Source organism: Jaculus jaculus, chromosome 5 (genome assembly GCF_020740685.1).
Source record: "Jaculus jaculus isolate mJacJac1 chromosome 5, mJacJac1.mat.Y.cur, whole genome shotgun sequence".
NCBI lineage: Eukaryota > Metazoa > Chordata > Mammalia > Rodentia > Dipodidae > Jaculus > Jaculus jaculus.
Genome location: NC_059106.1, coordinates 47,496,373 through 47,517,691, shown reverse-complemented (window position 1 = coordinate 47,517,691; position 21,319 = coordinate 47,496,373). Strand labels below are relative to the sequence as shown.

Here is a 21,319-nt window from a genome sequence, read left to right as displayed (position 1 = left end):
CTATCACATGCTCTCTGACCAGTGCAGTGCGTGGTGGGTTTGAATGACATGTCCCTCATGGGCTCCCATGTGTTTTGAATACTTGGTCCCCACTTGGTGGCTGTTGAGCCTTCAGGAGGAGGCGTCTTGCTGGAGGACGTGTTACTTGGGGTGGATCTTGAGGTTTGCTCGTGCAGTCCTCTGGGTGTTCAGGGCCAGCTCACTCAGACTGTCTTCCCACTGCTGTGACACCCGCTGTCTGCTCCTGCCATGCTTTCCCCACCATGATGAAGCTTCCCCTGAAAACTGTAAGCCAGAAATAAACCCCTTCCTTCCAGACACTGCTTTGGGTTGAGTGTTTTGTCCCAGCAGTGAGGAAGTAATTGCAACACAGTGCAGTTCATTCCCCGTGTCCTCCCATCGCTCACTCCCGCCTCCCTTGAATACCTTGAATACCTGACTGATGGCCTCTACCCAAGTCAGAATGGAGCTCAGTTTAGACCTATTAGATTTTAGGTTGGAGAGTACAGGCACCAAGAGAAACCATCTTTTGTTGTTGTTTATTTTTATTTATTTATTTGAGAGCAACAGAGAGAGAGAGGCAGAGAGAGAGAGAATGGGAGCACCAGGGCCTCCAGCCACAGTGAACGAACTCCAGATGCATGTGTCACCTTGTGCATCTGGCTAATGTGGGCCCTGGGGAATCAAGCCTCGAACTGGGGTCTTTAGGCTTCACAGGCAAGCACTTAACTGCTAAGCCATATCTCCAGCCCAACAAACTATTTTTTGAATTTAAGACTTGTTATTTATTTATTTATTTGAGGGGGGAGGAGAGAGAGGAAGAGGCAGATATGAGACAGAGACAAGGCCCACCAGAGCCTCCAACCACTGCAAATAAACTCCAATCCCATGTGCATCTGGTTTATGTGGGTACTGGGGAATCAAACCTGGGTCCTTAGGCTTTGTAGGCAAGTGCCTTAACATTAAGCCATCTCTCCAGCCCCCATGCTCACTCTCTTTCTGTCTCTCTTTTAAATAAATAAAATACTACAAATAAAAAGAAAGCGAGAAAAAAAAATCCGTAACTATCATGTAGTTGCCGCTTGGTCAGGGTTGACGGGAGAAAGAGCCCAGGGGAGAAGGGTGACCATCTGCCTCCCCATACTCAAGGGTCCTGGAGGAGGCCTCCATCACAGGTCACAGGACCACTACAGGGTCCCATGGATGAAGAAGACGACAGAGCTCACTCCCTGGAGCTGGGCACCTATAAGAAATGAGTGTTGAGGGCTGGAGAGATGGCTCAATGGTTAAGGCCCTTGCCTGCGAAACCTAAGAACATTTGTTCAAATCCCCAGGTCCCACGTGTAGCCAGACGCAAAAGTGATGCAAGTGTGCAATGTTGCACATGCGCACAAGGGGCCCCACACGTCTAGAGTTCGTTCACAGTGGCTGAAGGGCCTTGATATGCCCCCCACCCTCTGCCTTCCTCTCTCTCTCTCTCTCAAAAACAAAATTAAATTAAAAAAGAAATGAGTGTTCAGTGTGTTACACTTCCACAGAGGAAACCACCGAGTGAGTGATGGGAATAGTGGAGGGGACGGGGAAGGTTTCTCACAGGAGGTGAGACCAGAAGGACCTAGTCAGAAGGAGCGAGGAAGTGGACAAGGGGACCACAGAGAGGAGAGCCCCCTGCTTGTCTCTTCCATCCTCAGAGCTGAGGTCCAGGCAGCCAGTAGCAGCCACCCCTCCAGCTGTGGGTGTCTTTCAGCCCAGGTCAAATAAGAACCCCTCTGTTTGACCTGGAGACGAGTTAATGTCCCCTGCAGTGTGCTGCTGAGGAAGGTGACAGCTCTGTGATTTATCTCTCCCTGACATTCCTCCCTGCCAGGGGACTAGATGGCAGCTTCAATAGTCCTGAAGCCTGCTGGGACGAGCCAACTGCCTGCTCATTCGGGAGATAGGCGCTGCTCCCAGAAAGCTCTTTCAATGACGACAGGGTGGCGGTGGGGCTGCCCAGGTAATTAACTTATTTATCACCCTGCCCAGACTGTCTTCAAGGCTGCCTCAGTCCAAGACAATGTGGAAAAGCTATTTTGAACCCTGAAAAACAAAACAAAGCAAAATGAAACAAACACCACGAAGTACTCTAGAGTCGCATTCCTTGATGAGGCCACAGCACAGACTTGAACCTCCAGAGACATCTGAATGACACACAAGAAAGTTAAAGGAAAGAAATGAAAGCCCAGCTGTGCAGAGCACTAGACAAAAATTCTACTGTCTGAAATGTTTGTCCTCTCTGACTTTGGAAAGGGCATTGTTGTTGTTGTTCATTTGTTCGCTTTTAACTTTATTTATTTGCAAGGAGGGAGGGAGAGCGAGGGAGAAGTAGAGAGAATGGGCACACTAGGTCCTATAGCCAATGCAAATGAACTCGACTCATGTGCCACTTTGCACATCATCATGTTTTATGTGGGGTACTGGGGAATCAAACCCAGGCCACCAGGTTTTGCAAGCAAGTACCTTAACCATGAGCCATTTCTCTAGCCAGGCATTTGATTTATTTTTTAACTTTTTTTCTTTTTTGAGGTAGGGTCTCTCTCTAGCCCAGACTGACCTAGAATTCACTATGTAGTCTCAGGATGGCCTCAAACCCACAGCAATCAATCCTTCTATCTCTGCCTCCTCAGTGCTGGAATTAAAGATGTGTGCCACCACATGCAGCTTGATTTTTCGGAAAGAACTATTCCCTTCCACTTCCCTACACAGGCACTGCTAGTTAAAAATCTTGCTATGCCATCTTTTGTTTGATGTGCTTGTCTTGGTATTATATATATATATTTTTTTTGGGGGGGGGTTCAAGATAGGGTCTCACTCTGGTCCAGGCTGACCTGGAATTCACTATGTAATCTCAGAGAAGCCTCGAACTCACGGCCATCCTCTTTGTCTCTCTGTCTGTTGCTAATAAATAAATAAAAATAAACAATTTTTTTTAATTTTTAAAAGAAAAAAAAGGCTCAGTGTGATGATGCACGCCTTTCATCCCAGCACTCAGGAGGCAGAGATAGGAGGATTGCCATGAGTTTGAGGCCAGCCTGAGACAACAAAGTGGATTCCAAGTCAGCCTGAGCTAGAGTGAGACCCTATCTTGGAAAACCAAAATAAATAAATAAAGTAAAATGAACCAGATGTGGTGACACAAGCCTTTAATCCCAGTACTCAGGAGGCAGAGGTAGGAGGATCATTGTGAGTTTGAGGCTAGCCTGAGACTACATAGTGAATTCCAGATCAGCCTGGGCTAGAGTGAGATCCTACTTCAAAAAACCAAAAATATGGGCTGGAGAGATGGCTTAGCAGTTAAGGCATATGCCTGCAAAGCCTAAGGACTCAGGTTTGATTCTCCAGATCCCACATAAGCTAGATGCACAAGGGGCACATGCATCTGGAGTTCATTTGCAGTGGCTGGATGTCCTGGCATGTTCATTCTCTCTCTCTCTCTTTCTGTCTCAAATAAATAAATAAAATAGATTTTGAAAATAAATAAACAAAATGAAAGTAAAAATAAAAGGCCGGGCGAGGTGACGCACGCCTTTAATCCCAGCACTCAGGAGACAGAGGTAGGAGGATTGTCGTGAGTTCAAGGCCACCCTGAGACTACATAGTGAGTACATAGGTCAGCCTGGTGAGACCCTACCTTGAAGAACCAAAATAAATAAATAAATAAAATAAAATAAAAGGAAGGAAATTTTCTGAAGGGCACAGTTTCATTTTGATGTCATAAGTTTCTGTCATTGAATCTTCACTGATGACAAATGTCATTCCCTTTTCTTCTCCCATCCATTACTAGAGGCTCTTGAGGTCCAAAATGGAAAACCAGGTTAATGAGTCAAGGAAGACGCCAAGGTCACATTGAGAATCCTTTTATTTCTGGCCCTCCTTTAGGAAGGTGGAGATGTATAATGTACCCCAGGATGGCCTTGAACTTGAGATCTTCTCACATCAGCCTACATAGCAAATTCCAGGTCAGCCTGGGCTAGAGTGAGACCCTACCTCAAAAAAAAAAACAAAAAAAAAAACCTCACAGTCAAAAACCATGCAGGCATAGTGTTTAAGAAGGCTCTCCAGGACACAATGCTTGTTTTATCAGATTCAGCCGAGCATGGTGGAGCAACAGGTTTTCTAGAAAGGAGATGGAGCTATGGTTCCCATAGCAACGGAGTACAGCGAGCTAGGGGCTGTGGCTCAGGGCAGGCAGGATGGCACAGAGCTGGGAGTCATTAGTCCTACAGTGGACCAAGACCAGGGTCTCAAGAGCGCCTGTCATCGTCTCGAGCAGAACTCAGAGGGACTCAGGATGGAGCCCTCTCATGGAGACGCTGTCCACAGCGAGGTGCTTCAGCTGACTGGTCCTTAGACAGATGCTTCAAGTCTGATTCTTTCAGAGGACTAGACTGCAACAGGGTGGGGCTGCTGAGGAGAGAGAAGAGTGACTTCCAGTGAGTGGCAGAACCTGGGCTAGAGTGAGACCTACCTTGAAAAACCAAAGAAGAAAAAAAAAAAAAAAAAAAGGAGCTGGTTGCTTCCAGAGTGCTGCACCACCATGCCTGGTTCTCAGTGCTTTTGTTGTTGTTAAGAAAATCTTTTTTTAAAAAAATCATTTACTTATTTGTAAGCAGAGAGAAAGAAGAGAAGCGGAGAGAATAAGAATTGGTGAACTTGGGTCCTTAAGGCTTCGCAGGCAAGCATCTTATCCACTAGGCCATCTCTCCAGGCCTCAGTGCTTTTAATCACTGGTCCACATCACTCTGGCTCCACATGGTAGTGTTTTCTTGTTGTTGTTATTGTTATCGTTTTGTTTTGGTTTGTTAAGGTAGGGTCTCACTCTAGCCCAAGATGACCTGGAATTCACTATGTAGTCTCAGGCTGGCCTCAAACTCATGGGGATCCTCCTACCACAGTCTGCCAAGTGCTGGGGTTAAAGGCGTGCGCCACCACAGGTATGCGCTACCACACCCAGCTTGTTCTTGTTTTCTGAATCAGTAAATGGGCCCTGCACCGTCACTGTATTCCCAGAACATTCCCTTTCAAGCCAGGAGATCTGATTTTGCCTAGGTGGAGAATTTAAAACTCCCAACTTGATGAACTGGGTGGAGTCTAACTAGGTGGCAGTTTGTGGTGGGCCTGAGGCTACAAAATCTGATTAACAATAAAGGTGGGAGCCAAGCATGGTGGTCTATGCCTTTAATCCCAATACTCAGGAGGCAGAGGTAGGAGGATCAATGTGAGTTGGAGGCCACCCTGAGATTACACTGTGAATTCCAGGTCAGCCTGGGTTAACAAAATACCAAATAAATAAATACCAAAATAAATAAATAAAATTAAATTAAGTCTAAACTGGGCCTTTGTGGCTAGGGACAATCATCCCATCTCATCACTCCTGAGGGTGGGTACAGATAATCTCCTTGATTCTAAACTGGGTTTATCTGAGATCCTGCTTTAAAAAAAAAAAAAAAAAATTTTTTTTTAAAGTCCCAAAAGAGTTTTGGGGGAGCCTGGAGTCTGCTGGGATTCAAATGCTCCGACACCTGAGTCAGGATCAGGTAAGATCCTCAGTCCATCCCTCAGGACCCCTGGTCTGATCAGACCACACAAGTCTCTGCTGGGGACCTCAGATCAAAGTTAGTGCCAGGAATTGATTTCCTTCTGTTCAGTAGAGTAGATTTAAGACTAAGTGCATTTGGCCAGGCATAGTGGCACACACCTTTAATCCCAGCACTTGGGAGGCAGAGGTAGGAGGATCGCCGAGAGTTCGAGGCCACCCTGAGACTACATAGTGAATTCCAGGTCAGTCTGAGCCAGAGAGAGACCCCACCTCGAAAAACCAAAAAAAAAAAAAAAAAAAAAAAAAAAAAAGACTATGTGTATTTGACTCAAAATACATCTTTCCCTTTATCCATGCCCCCTGTTTTGTTAGTTCTTCTTTGATAGAGGTAGGTGGGACGCTCAATCTAGAATTGCTAGTCCTCCTTGCCCTGGTTTCCTGAGTGCTGAGATTACAAACGTGCCACCATGCTCAGATTTTTTTTAAATATTTTTGTTTTATGTTTATTTATTTATTTGAAAGTGACAGACAGAGAAAGAGGCAGAAAGAGAGAGAATGGGCACGCCAGGGCCTCCAGCCACTGCAAACGAACTCCAGACGCATGTGCTCCCTTGTGCATCTGGCTAACGTGGGTCCTGGGGAATCGAGCCTCAAACCGGGGTCCTTAGGCTTCACAGGCAAGTGTTTAACCACTAAGCCATCTCTCCAGCCCAGTGCTCAGATTTTGAGGTGAGAGGTTCTCACTATAGCCCAGGCTGATGTGAAACTCTGAAATTCTAGGCTGTCTTGGAATTCTCAGTGATCCTCCTACCTCAGGCTCTTGAGTGCTGGATTTAAAGCCTGTGCAATCATGGTTTCCACTTTTTAATTTTTTTCATTATTTATTTGAGAGAGAAAGAGGCAGATAGACAATGGGCATACCAGGGCTGTTCAACCACTGTAGAGGAACTCTAGATTCATGTGCCACCTTGTGCATCTGGCTTAAATGGATACTGGGGACATTAAGGCAAGCACCTTAACCACTAAGCATCTCTTCAGCCTCTTTTTTTTTTTTTTTTGAAGTAGGGTCTCACCAGCCAGGCTGACCCAGACTTCACTATGGAGTCTCAGACTGGCCTTGAACTCACTGCGATGTTCCTACCTCTGCCTCCATAGTGCTGAGAGTAAAGGTGTGTGCCACCACTCCCGGCAGAGAAAATAGGCATACCAGGGCCTCAAGCCACTGCAGAGGAACTCAAGTGGAGGCATGTGTCACCTTGTGCATCTGACTTTATGTGGGTAATGGGGAACTGAACTTGGGTTGTTAGGCTTTGCAGGTAAGTGCCTGCCTGTGAAGCCTAAGGACCCAGGTTCGGTTCCCCAGTACAAACGTCTGGACAGAGAATATGTGTGGGTTGGGTCAGCGATACTTCAGTGACCTTCCTTAGAGGTGGCTCAACATACCAGGATGTGGGGTTTAGCTTACAGGTTGACAGGTTCCCCGCCCCCCCCCCCCCGCCCTTGCTGTGGTAATGGACTCAGAAGAGCAGGGCTTGAAACCCTATGACAATAGTGAACCAGTGAGAGGTTCACAATGGCACTAGTCAAGGGAGCCATGGGTGTGAGACCATCAGACACTGAGTAAATTGGGGCAGAGTGAGGTCTCTGCCATTGCCAGAGCAGTGTCTGTGACCCTGTGTCCAGGATGGGGGAGAAGGGCTTCCTAAACCTTGGCCTCAAAGGATGTCTTCCCTGGATTCTTGCCCAGCAGATCTCTCAGGATGCACCTCGGGGCCCTGCCCACACTCCTGGATTTGGCCATGCAGAACCTGCTAAGGGATGAAGCCTTGGCCGCGTCCGCTCTGGAGGACCTGCCTGGGGAGCTCTTCCCACCGCCGTTCAAGGAGGCCTTCGCCTGCAGAAAGAGCTGCATCCTGAGGGCCACAGTAGCAGCCTGGCCCTTCCCTTGCCTCCTTCTGGGGTCCCTGATGCAGACAGGTGACCTGGAGACCTTAAAGGTTGCTCTCAATGGACTTGATGACCTGCTTAAGATGAAGGTTTGCCCCAGGTGAGCAAGGGCAGGTACTGGAGGAGAAAGGCTCTGGGATTTCAGCAAAGGGACAACTAGGGACAGGGAGAGTGGGCTCAGAGGGTAGATTAGAGGCTTCAATGGCACCTTCATGGGTAATGTACAATTCACGCCACTATTGAGCCCATGTGGGAAAGAGAAGTTGGGTTTGATGGACTGCTGAGGAATCCTGACCCTGCTGTTTTCCATAGTCATCAGAAGTGGGACCAGGAGGTAGTGAATGGGAATGGACTAGAGGGAAGGGAGATAGAGGGCTATAGAAGTAGCTCAGGCAAAGAGCCCTTTCTCATGTGCTGGGCTGAGCGCAGTTGATCTTCAACACTGGATATATATATATATATATATATATATATATATATATATATATATATATATATATATATATATATATGGGGGGGGCACGCACTAAGGCAGCAGAGAAGGGACTTCTGGAAAGTGTGGGGTGGGGCAGAGGAGGGAGGCTGCTCCCCACCAGTCACCGGTCAGAAGCAAGGCGTGAAGGGCCATCCAGGAGCTGAGATGAAAGACCCCGTGAAGGTGTTCGTTGGCCTCTCCCTCAAGTCCTTCCCACCTGGAAGATTCTGAAACATACCTTTCTCGCTGGGCCCAGCAGAGAAAGGGCCACTTACAGCTGTGCTGTAAGAAGATGGAGATTTGGCCGCTGCACACCTACCCTTTTCTAGAATTCCTGGATGCTGTCAGCCTAGGATCTGTTGAGAAGTTGAAAATGAAGTTCTGGTTGAAGCTGAAAGACCTGAAAGGGATTCCACCTTACCTTTCTCAGAGGAACAATGACTGGGACCTCGTTTTTTATCAGAGTTCACATTCCTTCCGTGGGTTTGAAATTCCTTGCTTAGTCTTTCTCACTAAATATATTGCTAAGTTCCTGTCTTCAATGCTTCCAATTCAGTGGTCTCCTGCAGTTCCATTGTGGCTGTCTGGACCAGCTGTTCAGGTAAGGAGAGGTAGAAGGCTTTTTGTGTCTTCTAGAACAAAGCTGTCTTTGTTATTATTATTAAACATTAGTGGACACCTGTGGTTTACCAGCCACTGTGGAGTCTGCAGGGGGGAGACACTCGAATATCTAAGCAGTGACTGGTTTGTACTTTAGTCTTCCTGTGCTGACACCACCCTAAAGGCAGAGGGACATTGCAGGTAGATGGTCTGGAGAGGCTCGCCATGCTACCGAGCCAGCTGTGGGCAAAACTGATCGACTGAGGGTGGGTGGTGATTTCCTCCTTAGCAAGAGTGCCTGTGCTAAGGGGAGGGGGCAGAAAAGAGGAGTAGAGAGCACTGAACGAGGGGAGGACTCACTCCTGCACCGGCCTGTCCTCATCTAGGATGACTGTTCTGGGGCTGGAGAGATGGCTTAGTGGTTAAGGTGCTTGTCTGCCAAGCCTAAGGACCCAGGTTCGATTCCCCAGGACCCATGTAATCCAGATGCACGCGGTGGTGCATGCGTCTAGAGTTTCTTTGCTATGGCTGGAGGCCCTAACACACCCATTCTCCCCCCCCCAAATAAATAAATAAAAATAAAATAGAATGACTGTTCTGTGTGATGGAAAGGAACATATGTGACACTGCATTGTGGGTGACAGCATGGGTGAAGAATGAACACAGACAGATGCGTGAGGTCAGAGGCTGTAGGGACACTCAGAGACATTGCTAGAGGTTCTCTGGGTTGGTCCATCCTGGGTTTATCCTGCTGTCCTAGTCTGGACCATGCTGTGTTTTCTTGAAAAACTAATATGCATTTATTTGCATGTTCATCTGTGTATACAAGGGAACACCAGGATCTCTTACCATTGCAAATTGAATGCCTGCCTAGCTTGGAGACTGTTGCAGTCAGGTTCGCATTGCTGGCAGAAATCACCCAACCAAGAGCAGCTTGTGGGAGAAAAAAGAAAAAAAGGTTTATTTTGGTTCAAAGGGAAGCTCCATGATGGCAGGGGAAAACAATGGCATCAGGTGGTCAACCACAATAGGAGAAGGTGGACAACCACAACAGGAGAGTGTGCCAAACACTGGCAAGGGGAAACTGGCTATAAGGTAGGGTCTCACTCTAGCCCAGGCTGACCTCGAATTCACTATGTAGTCTCAGGGTGGCCTCGAACTCTCGGTGGTCTTCCTACCTCTGCCTCCCGAGTGCTGGAACATATACTATTTTTTGTTTATTTATATATTTCTGAGAGCAATAGACAGAGAGAGAGAAAGAGGCAGAGAAAGAGAGAGAGAGAGAGAATGGGCGCACTAGGGCCTCCAGCCACTGCCAACACACTCCAGATGCATGCACCCCCTTGTGCATCTGGCTAACGTGGGTCCTGGGGAGTCCAGCCTCGAATCAGGGTCCTTAGGCTTCACAGGCTAAGCCATCTCTCCAGGAACATATACTTTTTAACCTACTGAGCCTCTCCAAGTTTTGCTACACAGAGTGAAGGCCACTCTGCGGACGCTGGACTTAGAGGCTTGCAGGATGACAGACTCTCAGATTGATTCCCTGCTGCCCTGTGTTGCTGCGTCCAGTGTGCCAGGGTTACTTTCTACGACAGCTGCATCTCCATTTCTGTCCCGAAAGACCTGCTGCACCACACGGCCATTCTGAGCCAGCTGACCCTGGAGTTGTGCCCCGCCCCCAGGGAGAGCTATGATGATGGCTGTTCATGCAAGAACAATTTTGTTCGAATTTGTCTTGAGCTCATGGAGTCCCTGAGGACCATAAGGCAGCCCAAGGCAGTCTGCAAGCTGCACGCTTGCTCTGAGACAAGCGCTGTATCTGATGGACATGCCTTCACAACAAGAGAGCCACGCTGGGCCACGCACTGTGACCACGTGCTATGCAGTGCCCCATCGTACCCTTGCGGTGTCCCACCTCCGTGCCTGCTTCACCCTGCACCTTCTACCCCAGGGAATTACAAGCCAGGGGGACATAAGACACACCCACACAGTATGGCTCTAATGGCCTTCTTTCCCTGAAACTAAACCCCAGACCAATGCATCACTTTGTGCAACTGGTTTTTTGTGGGTACTGGGGACTTTGTATACAAGCACCTTTAACCACTGAGCCATTGTTTGAGGCAGGGTCTCCCTCTGTAGCTCAGGCTTGTCTGAAGTTCACGGTGACTTCCCTACCTCAACCTTCTAGTGCTTGGGATTAGAGGTGTGAACCACTACATCTGACCTTGATCTTGACTTTACCTTCAGCCTGTGGTGAGCTGATCTCATCTGAAACACCCTTCCCCCCTCTCCTTGTGACAAGCCCAGGCTACAGCTACTTCCTTGCCCTCAAGAAATCTTGGTTTTGCCGGGCATGGTGGCACACGCCTTTAATCCCAGCACTCGGGAGGCAGAGGTAGGAGGATCGCCATGAGTTTGAGGCCACCCTGAGACTCCATAGTGAATTCCAGGTCAGCCTGGGCTAGAGTGAAACCTTACCTCAAAAAACCAAACCAAAACAAAAAAAAATAGAAATCTTGGTTTTAGTCTCACTGTAGCCTGGCCTGACCTAGAATTCAGTATCGGTCTCAGGGTAGCCTCTCATGGAGACCTTTCTACCTCTCAAATGCTGGGATTAAAGGCAAGTCACCACAGCGGGCTTTACTTTTATAGATTTTATGTGGCCTTCAAAACATGATAGTTTCAGGGTTTGTTTATTTGTCAATCTTTTTGCATTGGTTTTAGGTTTTATTTGTTTGAAGCAGGGTCTTATGTTAGCCCAGGCTGTCCTCCAACACACAGCTACCCTCCTACCTCGGCCTTCAGAGTGTTGGATTAAAGGTGAGTGCCTGGCAGTTTTCACCTTTAGTTTAGTTTTTTTTTTTTTTCAAGGTAGGGTTTCACTCTAGCCCAGACTGACCTAGAATTCACTAAAGGCAGTCCTCTTACCTCTGGCTTGTTTTTAGTTTTCTTGAAGCAAAGTCTCAGGTAGTCTAGATTGGCTAACTCATTGTATAGCTGAGGCTGCCCTTGAACTCCTTATCTTCCTCAGTCCCTTTACTCTCACCCTATCCTAATTCTCTCCCCCCCCCATTTGTCATATACAGGTTTTTTTGGGGGGGGAGGGGGAGAGTTTGGAGGCAGGGTATCACTTTAGCCCTGGCTGACCTGGAAATCACTATGTAGTCTCAGGGTGGCCTTGAACTCTCAGTGATCCTCCTTCCTTTGCCTCTCGAGTGCTGGTATTAAAGGTGTGCACCACCATGCCCAGCTTTTATATACAATACAAATACAGTGTGCATTATAACAGCTCACAATAAAAGTCAATGAAGTTTATCTAAATTGTTAACCTGGCTGTATAGCACATTTGACATTATTGCCCACATAAAAAGGGAAAACAAATGGATTTACAATAACTTTTAGCTATTTGGGGTTCTGAAGTGTTCATACACCTATCCTTTTAAACGAAATGCATCTGCAAAAACATTTCCAGAGAATGCAGTTTAGATTTTACATATTTTCTCACCAATTTTTTAAAAATATATTTTATTTATTTATTTGAGAGACAGAAAGAGGCAGAGAGAGAAAGAGAGAGACAATGGACACGCCAATGCCTCCAGCCACTGCAATCAAATTCCAGACGCATGTGCCCCCTTGTGCATCTGGTTTACCTGGGTCCTATAGAATCGAACTGGGATCCTTTGGCTTTGCTGACAAACATCTTAACAGCTAAGCCATCTCTCCAGTCCCTTTTCTTTCTTTTTACTACAAACAATATTGAATAAAAAAAGGCAGAAAGCCAGGCGTGGTGGCACATGCCTTCAATCCCGACACTGGGGAGGCAGAGATAGGAGAATTGCCATGAGTTCAAGGCCATCCTGGGACTACAGAGTGAGTTCCAGGTCAGCCTGAGCTAAAGTGAGACGCTACCTTGAAAAATCAAAAAAAAAAAAAAAAAAAATCACTAAAAAAAGGCAGAGGGAAGGTAGCATCTCATAAAAAATATTCAATATAAAAAGAGGACTAATGGAAATGAGTCGTTACTTTCCCTAGTTTTACATTCTAAACAATGACTCCATTAAGACAAATTTAAATTCTTTCTTTTTTGTTGTTTTGAGGTAGGGTCTCACTATAGCCCAGGCTGACCTGGAATTCACTCCACAGTCCCTGTCTGGCCTACCTCAGCTTCTGGAATGCTGGAATCAAAGGCATGAGAGACCATGCCCAGCTCGATAATTCTTTTTTTTTGTTGTTGTTTGTTTTTACGAGGTAGGGTCTCACTCCAGCTCAAGGTGACCTGGAATTCACTATGTAATCTCAGGGTGGCCTCAAACTCACAGAGATCCTCCTACCTCTGGGATTAAAGGCTTTGTTGCATGAAGGTATGATTCAGTTATTTAATCCAAGAAAGCCAAAATTCAAAGTAGGATTAACTGGGTGGAGATGCAAACATTTGACCCCATAGTAGTTTGTGATTGGAGGCTAGGGGCTGCCAAGGGTAGGTGTGAGAAAGGTGTGGAAACCATTTAGGAGAGCCAGAGATAAGACTCAGAGTCCTGGAGCTTGGAAGAGTCCTGGAGCCTGGAGTCGCTGCCTAGACCAGCTGGGATTTGGAGACCCTGCCATCTTCAGTGTTCCTGGCTTGTAAGTCGCTCACCTCCAGAAAGATTCCGTCCTTAAGGTATCTTGCAGGGAGGAGGGTAGCGCGTCACCTTGAGGCCGAGGCTGGGGAGTAACTTGAGCCCTGGAGGTCCATTTCGGTCTGGGTTATATAGCAAGAGCTACTTCAAACAAAAGAGGAGCAAAATAAAAATCAGGGAGACCCCCGTGAGAGCTACCCTCAGCTGATTTCCACTGGGAACATGCAGGTTGAGATGGGAAAGAAAATAGGATTTCTGTCTCTACCGCTTTCAACTGATGAGTCGTTTTTCCCAACATGAGACTGGGTCTTTCTTTAGCCCAGGCTGGTTGGAACTCTTTGTAATCCTCCTACCTCAGCCTCCTGAGTTGCAGACTTGCAGAAATAAGCCACTATGCTCAGCTTCATTGCAATGATCTTGACTTCTGTTTTGGTTTATGTTATATTGATATGTATTTTCTAGACAGGCCCAGTTGCATGGGCCTGAGGCAGGAAGATCATAAGATAGCACAGATCTTGACTTCTTTGTTTATATGATATCAAAATGTATTTTCTAGGCAGGCACAGTTGCATAGGCCTGAGGCAGGAAGATCATAAGACCACTCTGGACTATACAACTTTTTTCCCCCCACGCTGGCAATCTGAGGTCAAAGTTTATCAGTGAACATAGCAGCCATTACCACCATCACCAGAGCAGCTGTGATTGCCTGTGGGAAACCCTCAAGATGGAGCCTGTTGTTTGTTGCAGGAGGGTCATTAGACCCTCACCTGAGATCTCAGCCACTTGGCCCCAGCTGCCTGTGGTCTGTGGAGGGGATGATGTACAGGAGTGGAATATCAACTCAGGGGAGAAGGACTCCATCTTCCCAGTTGTGGGGAAAATGCACTGGGACTTTTTGGTGACGGGATTGTTTTGAGGGAACTCACTCCCCTGTAAATAACCCTTCATGCATGTTTCTGTAAGTGACCCCATCCTTTGGCCAAGCTAGGCTTGGGTGGAATTGTTACTTTAGTTTTCTCCCCAGGAAAATTTCACACAACAGAACTGAACCCAGGGGCTGTGCACGTGTTAGGCAAGTGCGCTACCATTTTTTAGTCGCCGTCTCACAGCTGCCCAGGCTGACCTGGGACTTGAGCTGTGGCCCAGATTGGCCTTGAACTCACAGCACTCCTCCTACCTTAGCTTCAGGAGAGCTGATAGCAAAGGTGTGAGCCCATGCCCAGCCAGTCTAATACAAATGTACATAGATGGATGGATAGATAGATAGTTAGATTGATTGATTTAGGGGGCCATGTTCAAGGTAGGTCTCAGTTTGGTACAGACTAATCTGGAATTGAAGTCTCAGGGCAGCCACCATACCAGGCTTTGGTGTTTGTTTGTTTTGATTCTTCAAGGTATAGTGTTTTCCTCTAGTCCCAGCCGACCTGGAACTCACTACCTCCGGCTGCCCTCACAGTAATCCTACTTCTGCCTCCAGAGTGCTAGGATTAAAGGCATGTGCCATCACACCTGGATTTTTTTTGGGGGGAGGGGTGGGTAGGGTCCCACTCTAGCCCAGGCTGACCTGGAATTCACTATGTAGTCTCAGAGTGGCCTCCACAGCCATCCTCCTACCTCCTGTCTCCCAGGTGCTGGGGTTAAAGGCACGCGCCACCACTCCTGGCTCCACCACACATTTTTCAGGACCATAATCTTAGTTACCTTCACAGTTTTCCCTGGGGGGGCATTCAACATTAAAAGCTGGCCATCCTAATTTCCAGAGGGTCTTTAAAATCTGCTGAATATCCCTTCCTGAAGTATTTTTTTCATCCGTTTTTGATCATACAGCCTAGGACAGCGGGCTTGGTGGAGGACTCCCTCTGTGGTGCATTATCCATTGTGTTGGTGCTATAGAACAGACAGAGACAAACCTTCCTGGCCATGCACTGCTCGGGACAGAAATCACCCTGCAGCCTCAGGGCTGTGAGCCACATACACGTACACACATTCATACCAAGTGCACTTTTCATACAGATGCCAGACGGCCATCTCCCCCTAAGATGACCTGTAGGCAGTCACAATGACTACAGCGGTTAATGATGCCCCCTCCATCCACCATTGTGTGGGTCTGACTGACTGAGCACCCTAGGGTTTCTTACCTTGTTTCTCATGTCCCTGGTGATTTGTCCACTCTTCTCATTAGATCCACTGTTCAGAACATGCTCTGATGGCACAGGCCACTGGCCCATTGAGTTTGGATCCCCCAGAAAGGCTGGGTGGTGCCTTCCAGTCATCCTTGAGCCGATCCTGGCCACAGCAGTAGTGGCTCAAAGGGCCAACCTTGTCTGGTCACAGGGCACAGTGTGGTTTCCAAGGCCATGGGCACCAGCTTCATGGCCCAGACTGGCTCAGATTTATGCAGCTCCTCTTGCCTCAGCTTCCCGAGGGCTGGGATTACAGGTGTGTGCCACAGTGCTCAGTGACATAGGGTCCTACAGGGTGAGTAAAGTCTCCCCAAGGAGATGGAGTTTCCTTTGAAGTTCCTCACACTGGGAATGGCATTCAGTGCCACAGAGGTCGGAAATGGATGGGAGAATGAGAGGATGTGGCCACCATGTTTGAGATGATGTTCCCAGTAAGAACCAGCAGAGACAGCTGTGGTTTTGTGGTCATAATGGGAAATGCGCTGGACTGGGGTCTCCTACTATTGCCAGGGCAGTGACTGGCCCCAAATTAGTTCTTATGTTGAGGTGAGAAGAAAGGCCTCCTAAGCCTTGGCCTCACTGGATGCCTTTCCCCGGTGCTTCCCAGCACCCTCTCTCCCGCAGGTCCATCAGGATGAGCCTCAGGACTCTGCCCACGCTCCGCGAGGTGGCCCAGCGCAGCCTGCTGAGGAGCGAGGCTGCGGCCATCAGCGCTCTGGAGGACCTTCCCACGATGCTCTTCCTACCGTTGTTCGAGGAGGCCTTCAAAAGCACTCGAACTAACATCCTGAAAGCCATGGTGCAGGCCTGGCCCTTCCCCTGCCTCCCCCTGGGGGCCCTGATGAAGAGGAAGATAGCCTACGGGCACATCTTACAGGCTGCCCTGGAGGGGCTCGATATGCTGTTAGCCCAGAAGGTTCGCCCCAGGTGAGGGTGACCCAGTTACGCTGGAGGGGAAACTAAGCCGGAGTCTGGGAGAAGGCGAGGGCACCGGTGGGGAGTAGAGTGCCCTGGGTCATTGCTGAGACGGGTGAGGAGGGGCTACTGAGGCCTGCCAGCCAGGTGGCTGAGGGAACCTTCCCCCTTCTGCCCCCACAGGTACCTCAAGTCACAGCAGGTTGGAGGAAAGGGGTAGAGAAAAGGAAGACAGGGATGGGAGCATGAGACATCTGAGGCGGAGGTAGAGCGTCAGCTAGATGTTGGGTCCTTGCCTAGATTCTCAGACTCTCCTGTTTCACCCGCAGGAGGTGGAAACTGGAAGTGCTGGATTTACGGAGCGGGGGCCAGACCTCGTGGAACTGGCGTTCTGCAACCTTGGAAGACGGCAGCTTACCACAGGCCACGTGCGAGAAACCGACAGCGGCAGCTCATCCGGGGACAGGCATGGATCAGCCCGTGAGGGTGGTGATTGACCTGAACCTCAAAGAGCCAGTCCTGGATGGGTTTGTCTCCACCCTCTTCCAGCTGGCAGAAGAGAGGAAGGGCTTGCTTCAGGTGTGCTGCAGGAAGCTTTATATTTGGGAACTGAGCCTGTACAACTACAAGTACATCTTTGAAATCTTAGACCCTGCCGACATCCAGGAGCTGAGGGTGCATAGCACCCGCTGCCTGTACTCCCTGCTTCCCTTTGCCTCCTACCTGGGCCAGATGTGCAACCTGCGCCAGTTCTGTCTCTGCTACATATTGCAGGAAGTCACCGCAGAGACCAAGCAGTGCATTGTCGCCCAGCTGGCCTCACAGTTCCTCAAGTTGCATCGCCTCCAGAAACTCCACATAAGCAGTGTCCTCTTCCTGGAGGGCCACTTCGACCAGCTGCTTAGGTAAGAAAGGATGCTTGGGTTCTCTGTGGAGCACAGCAAACACCACTTCCTTAGACATCAGTGGGCACCTGGGGATTTGCTGGCTACTGGTGGATTAACGGTGGTTCACGGAATGAGCCAGGCAGGACCACAGTGATGGTGACAGGCCTCAGAATGGGATGACTTGAGTGAAAATATCAGTCATGATCACCTGATCAGATTATTTGTTTATGAGAAAGAGAAAACACCAAGGTCTCTGCCAGCGCAAACAAAGCCTATATGCACGTGCCACTTAGTGTGTCAGGGTTCACATGGATGCTGGGGAATTGTACCTGGACCATCAGGCTTTGCAAGCAAAAGCCTTTAACTGCTGCCTTCTTTCACTTCTTTTTTTTCCTGGTTTTTCAAAGTAGGGTCTCACTCTAGCCCAGGCTGACCTGGAATTCACTGTGTAGTCTCAGGGTGGCTTTGACCTCACAGAGGTCCTCCTACCTCTGCCTCTGGAGTGCTGGGATCAAAGTGTGTGCCACCATGCCTGGCCTTTGTGTGTGTGTGTGTGTGTGTGTGTGTGGTTTTTTGAGATAGGGTCTCACTCCAACCCAGGCTGACCTGGAATTCACTAAGTAGTTTCAGGGTGGCCTCAAACGCATGGCGATCCTGCTATCTCTGCCTCCTGGGTGCTGGGATTAAAGGAGTGTGCCATGATGCCTGACTTCTTTAAAGTCTCTCTCTCTATATGTGTGTGTGTGTGTGTATATGTGTGTAATTTATTTGAGAGAGAAATAGGCAGACAGAATGGGTGCACTAGGTCCTTCAGCCACTGCAGACTAACTCCAGACATTTCACTTGCACCCCCTTGTATATCTGTCTTAACGTGGGTCCTGGGAAATTGAAACTGAGTCCTTCGGCTTTTGCAGGCAACTGCCTCAGCTGCTAAGCCATCTGTCCAGCCCAAACTGCTGTCATTCTTGAACATCTCTTCATTCCCAGAACTAACTGCTTGATTCCTCCTTAGGAACTTGAAGACACCTTTGAGTAGCCTGTCAGTGACTCACTGTCACCTGTCTGAATCAGAGTGGAGCCGGCTCCCCGAGCACCTGAGCACCAGCCAGCTAGTGCATCTGAATTTGACAAGTGTCAAAATGACCCACTTAAATCCTGAGCCCTTCCGAGTTCTGTTAGTAAGCATTTCAGCCACTCTGGTGACCTTGAACTTGGAGGACTGTTGCATTGGGGACTTACAGGTCAGTGCCTTCCTGCCTGCCCTGAGCCAGTGTTCCCAGCTCACCACGTTCAACTTCTATGGGAACCTCATCTTCATGTCTACTCTGATCAACCTGCTCTGCCACACTGCCGGGCTGAGGCACCTAAGCGTGGAGCTGTACCCTTTCCCTGTCGAAAGCTATGATGACCAAGGCATTCCCCAGCCTGAGAGACTTGCCCAGCATTATGCTGAGCTTGTGGGTATCCTAAAGGCCATTAGGGAGCCAAAGGTGGTCTACTTTGGTACTTTCCGCTGCTCTCAATGTGACAGGCGGAACATCTATAACATGATCAATGTCTGTGACTGTTGGACTCTTGCTTAGTTGGATGAAAGTTTCAGGAGCTTTCTCCTGAGTGCTGGGAGATGAAAGCCAAGCACTGGAGGGAGGGAAAATATGGTAGGCTGGTTCAATGTGACTGGGAAAGAGGTGAAACCAGAGACCTGGGTTAAGAGGGACAGCAGGATATGGAAAGTGATGAAACTTGGAGGCTTGAGAGATGGCTTAGCAGTTAAGGCCCTTGCCTGTAAAGCCTAAGGACCCAGGTTCAATTCTCCACTACCCACATAAAGCCAGATGCTCAAGATGGTACATGCCTGCAACTATTTGGATTTCATTTTCAGTGGCTAGAGGCCCTGATGCACCAATTTTCTCTCTCTTCATGATAGCACATTCACCTGGAGTTCCTTTCTCTCTCTCAAATAAATAAGTACATAAATAAGATGAATAAAAATGCAAAAGAAACAATGATTTTTTTATTTTGTTTTTTGAGGTAGGCCCTTACACTATCCCAGGCTGACCAGGAATTCACTCTGTAGTTTTAGGGTGTTCTTGAGCTTACAGTGATCCTCCTATCTCTGCCTCCCAAGTGCTGGGATTAACCCAGCGGAAAAATGATTTTTAAGAAAACAACAACAAAAAACCTAGCCAGGGTTAGTGGTGCAAGCCTTTAATCCCAGCACTTGGTGGAAGTAGGAGGATTGCTGTAAGTTAGAGGCCAGCCTGGAACTGCATAGTGAATTCTAGAGACCCTGTCTGAAAATTCAAACACACACGCAAAATAAATAAATATGAGCCACGAGGGAAATGCAAATTCAAACTACTTTGAGGGATGAAGAGATGGCTTAGCAGTTAAGGTGCTTGCCTGCGAAGCCTAAGGACCCATGTTCAATCTCTTCAAATCCCATGTAAGCCAGATGCAAAAGATGATGCAAGTGCAAGGTCGCACATGCGCACAAGGTGGCACAATCATCTGAAGTTCAACTGTTGTGGCTGATGCACCAATTATTTCTCTTGTTCTTGCTCTCAACACAAACTTTAAAAACCATACTCAAATAGTGCTCAATATAAGAGCGTAAAGGCGAAACTGGGAGAACTATAAAACAAGAAGAATGGCAAGAAAATGGCCTGGATATCCATGACCTCAAAATAAAAGAGAGACTGATTGAGATGGGGAGGGTTATGATAGAGAATGAAATTTCAAAGGGGAAAGTGGGGGAAGGGAGGCTATTACCATGGGATATTTTTTATAATTATGGAAGATGTTAATAAAAATTGAGGAAAAGAAAAAAAGAATGGCAAGAATAAATACACACCTTTCAATAATACCTCTTAATATCAACAGCCTCAATGCCCCAACCTAAAGACAGGTTTGCGGACTGGGTTAAAAAGCAGGATCTGGGGGCTGGAGAGATGGCTTAGCGGTTAAGCGCTTGCCTGTGAAGCCTAAGGACCTCGGTTTGAGGCTCGGTTCCCCAGGTCCCACGTTAGCCAGATGCACAAGGGGGCTCACGTGTCTGGAGTTCGTTTGCAGAGGCTGGAAGCCCTGGCGCGCCCATTCTCTCTCTCTCCCTCTATCTGTCTTTCTCTCTGTGTCTGTCACTCTCAAATAAATAAATAAAATTAAAAAAAAAAAAAAGCAGGATCCTTCTATTTGTTGTGTCAAAAAAAACTCACTTTTCCATAAATGACACATTATCTTAGGGGGAAAGGTTGGAAAACTTTATTTCAAGCAAATGATCCTAGAAAACAAGCATGTGTCACTCTCCTACTATCTGGCAGGGTAGACTTCAAACCAACAATAGTTAGAAAAGAAAGAAGGTCACTTTACACTGATTAAAGGAACACTCCAACAGGAGGCATTACAATTCTAAACATATATCCACCTACCATGGGGGATCCCAAGTTTGTCAAACAAACACTTTTAGAATCACAGATAACAAACAGTTGTAGCGGGTGACTTCAACACCCCACTCACATCAATTGACAGGTCATCCAGGCAAAAAATAAACAGAAACATCTGGATTAAGTGAGGTCATAGAACAAATGGACCTAACAGATATCTACAGAGCATTTCACCGAAATGCTGCAGAATACACATTATTTTCAGCGGCACATGGAACATTCTTTAAAATAGGCCACATATTGGGACACAAAGCAAACCATAACAAATCCAGGAAAATTGAAATAATTGCTTGCACTCTATCTGACCATAATGGGATTAAACTACAAATCAACAGCAAGAAAAGCTATAGAAGCCAGGCATGGTGGTGCCCACCTTTAATCCTGTGCACTTGTGAGGAAGAAGTAGGATCACTATAAGTTCAAGGATGAATGGGTCAATGAAGAAATCAAGAAGGAAATCAAAAAAACTTCATAGAATAAAATGATAATGAGAACACAACATATTAAAATCTTTGGGACACAATGAAAGCCGTCTTAAGGGGGAAATTTATAGCTTTAAGTGCCTTTAAAATTTTTTTAGGTTATTTATTTGAGAGTTAGTGAGTGTATGTAGGTGTGTGTGTGTGTGTAGAGGTATGCCAGGACCTCTTACAGCTGGAATTAAAGGCATGT

At 47.5% G+C, this 21,319-nt stretch overlaps 1 protein-coding gene and 1 pseudogene across 1 annotated transcript; both read left to right on the top strand.

The window, feature by feature from the left end:
• Window positions 1–7,338: 7,338 nt before the first annotated feature.
• LOC101617309 lies at window positions 7,339–10,619 on the top strand (annotated as a pseudogene).
• A 5,417-nt stretch (window positions 10,620–16,036) lies between these two features.
• Window positions 16,037–18,787, top strand: LOC101617607 (PRAME family member 12-like). The gene is made up of 3 exons (XM_045149080.1): window positions 16,037–16,329; window positions 16,647–17,222; window positions 18,217–18,787. The coding sequence occupies exons 1-3, from the start codon at window positions 16,037–16,039 to the stop codon at window positions 18,785–18,787; spliced, it is 1,440 nt and encodes a 479-aa protein (XP_045005015.1).
• Window positions 18,788–21,319: the final 2,532 nt, after the last annotated feature.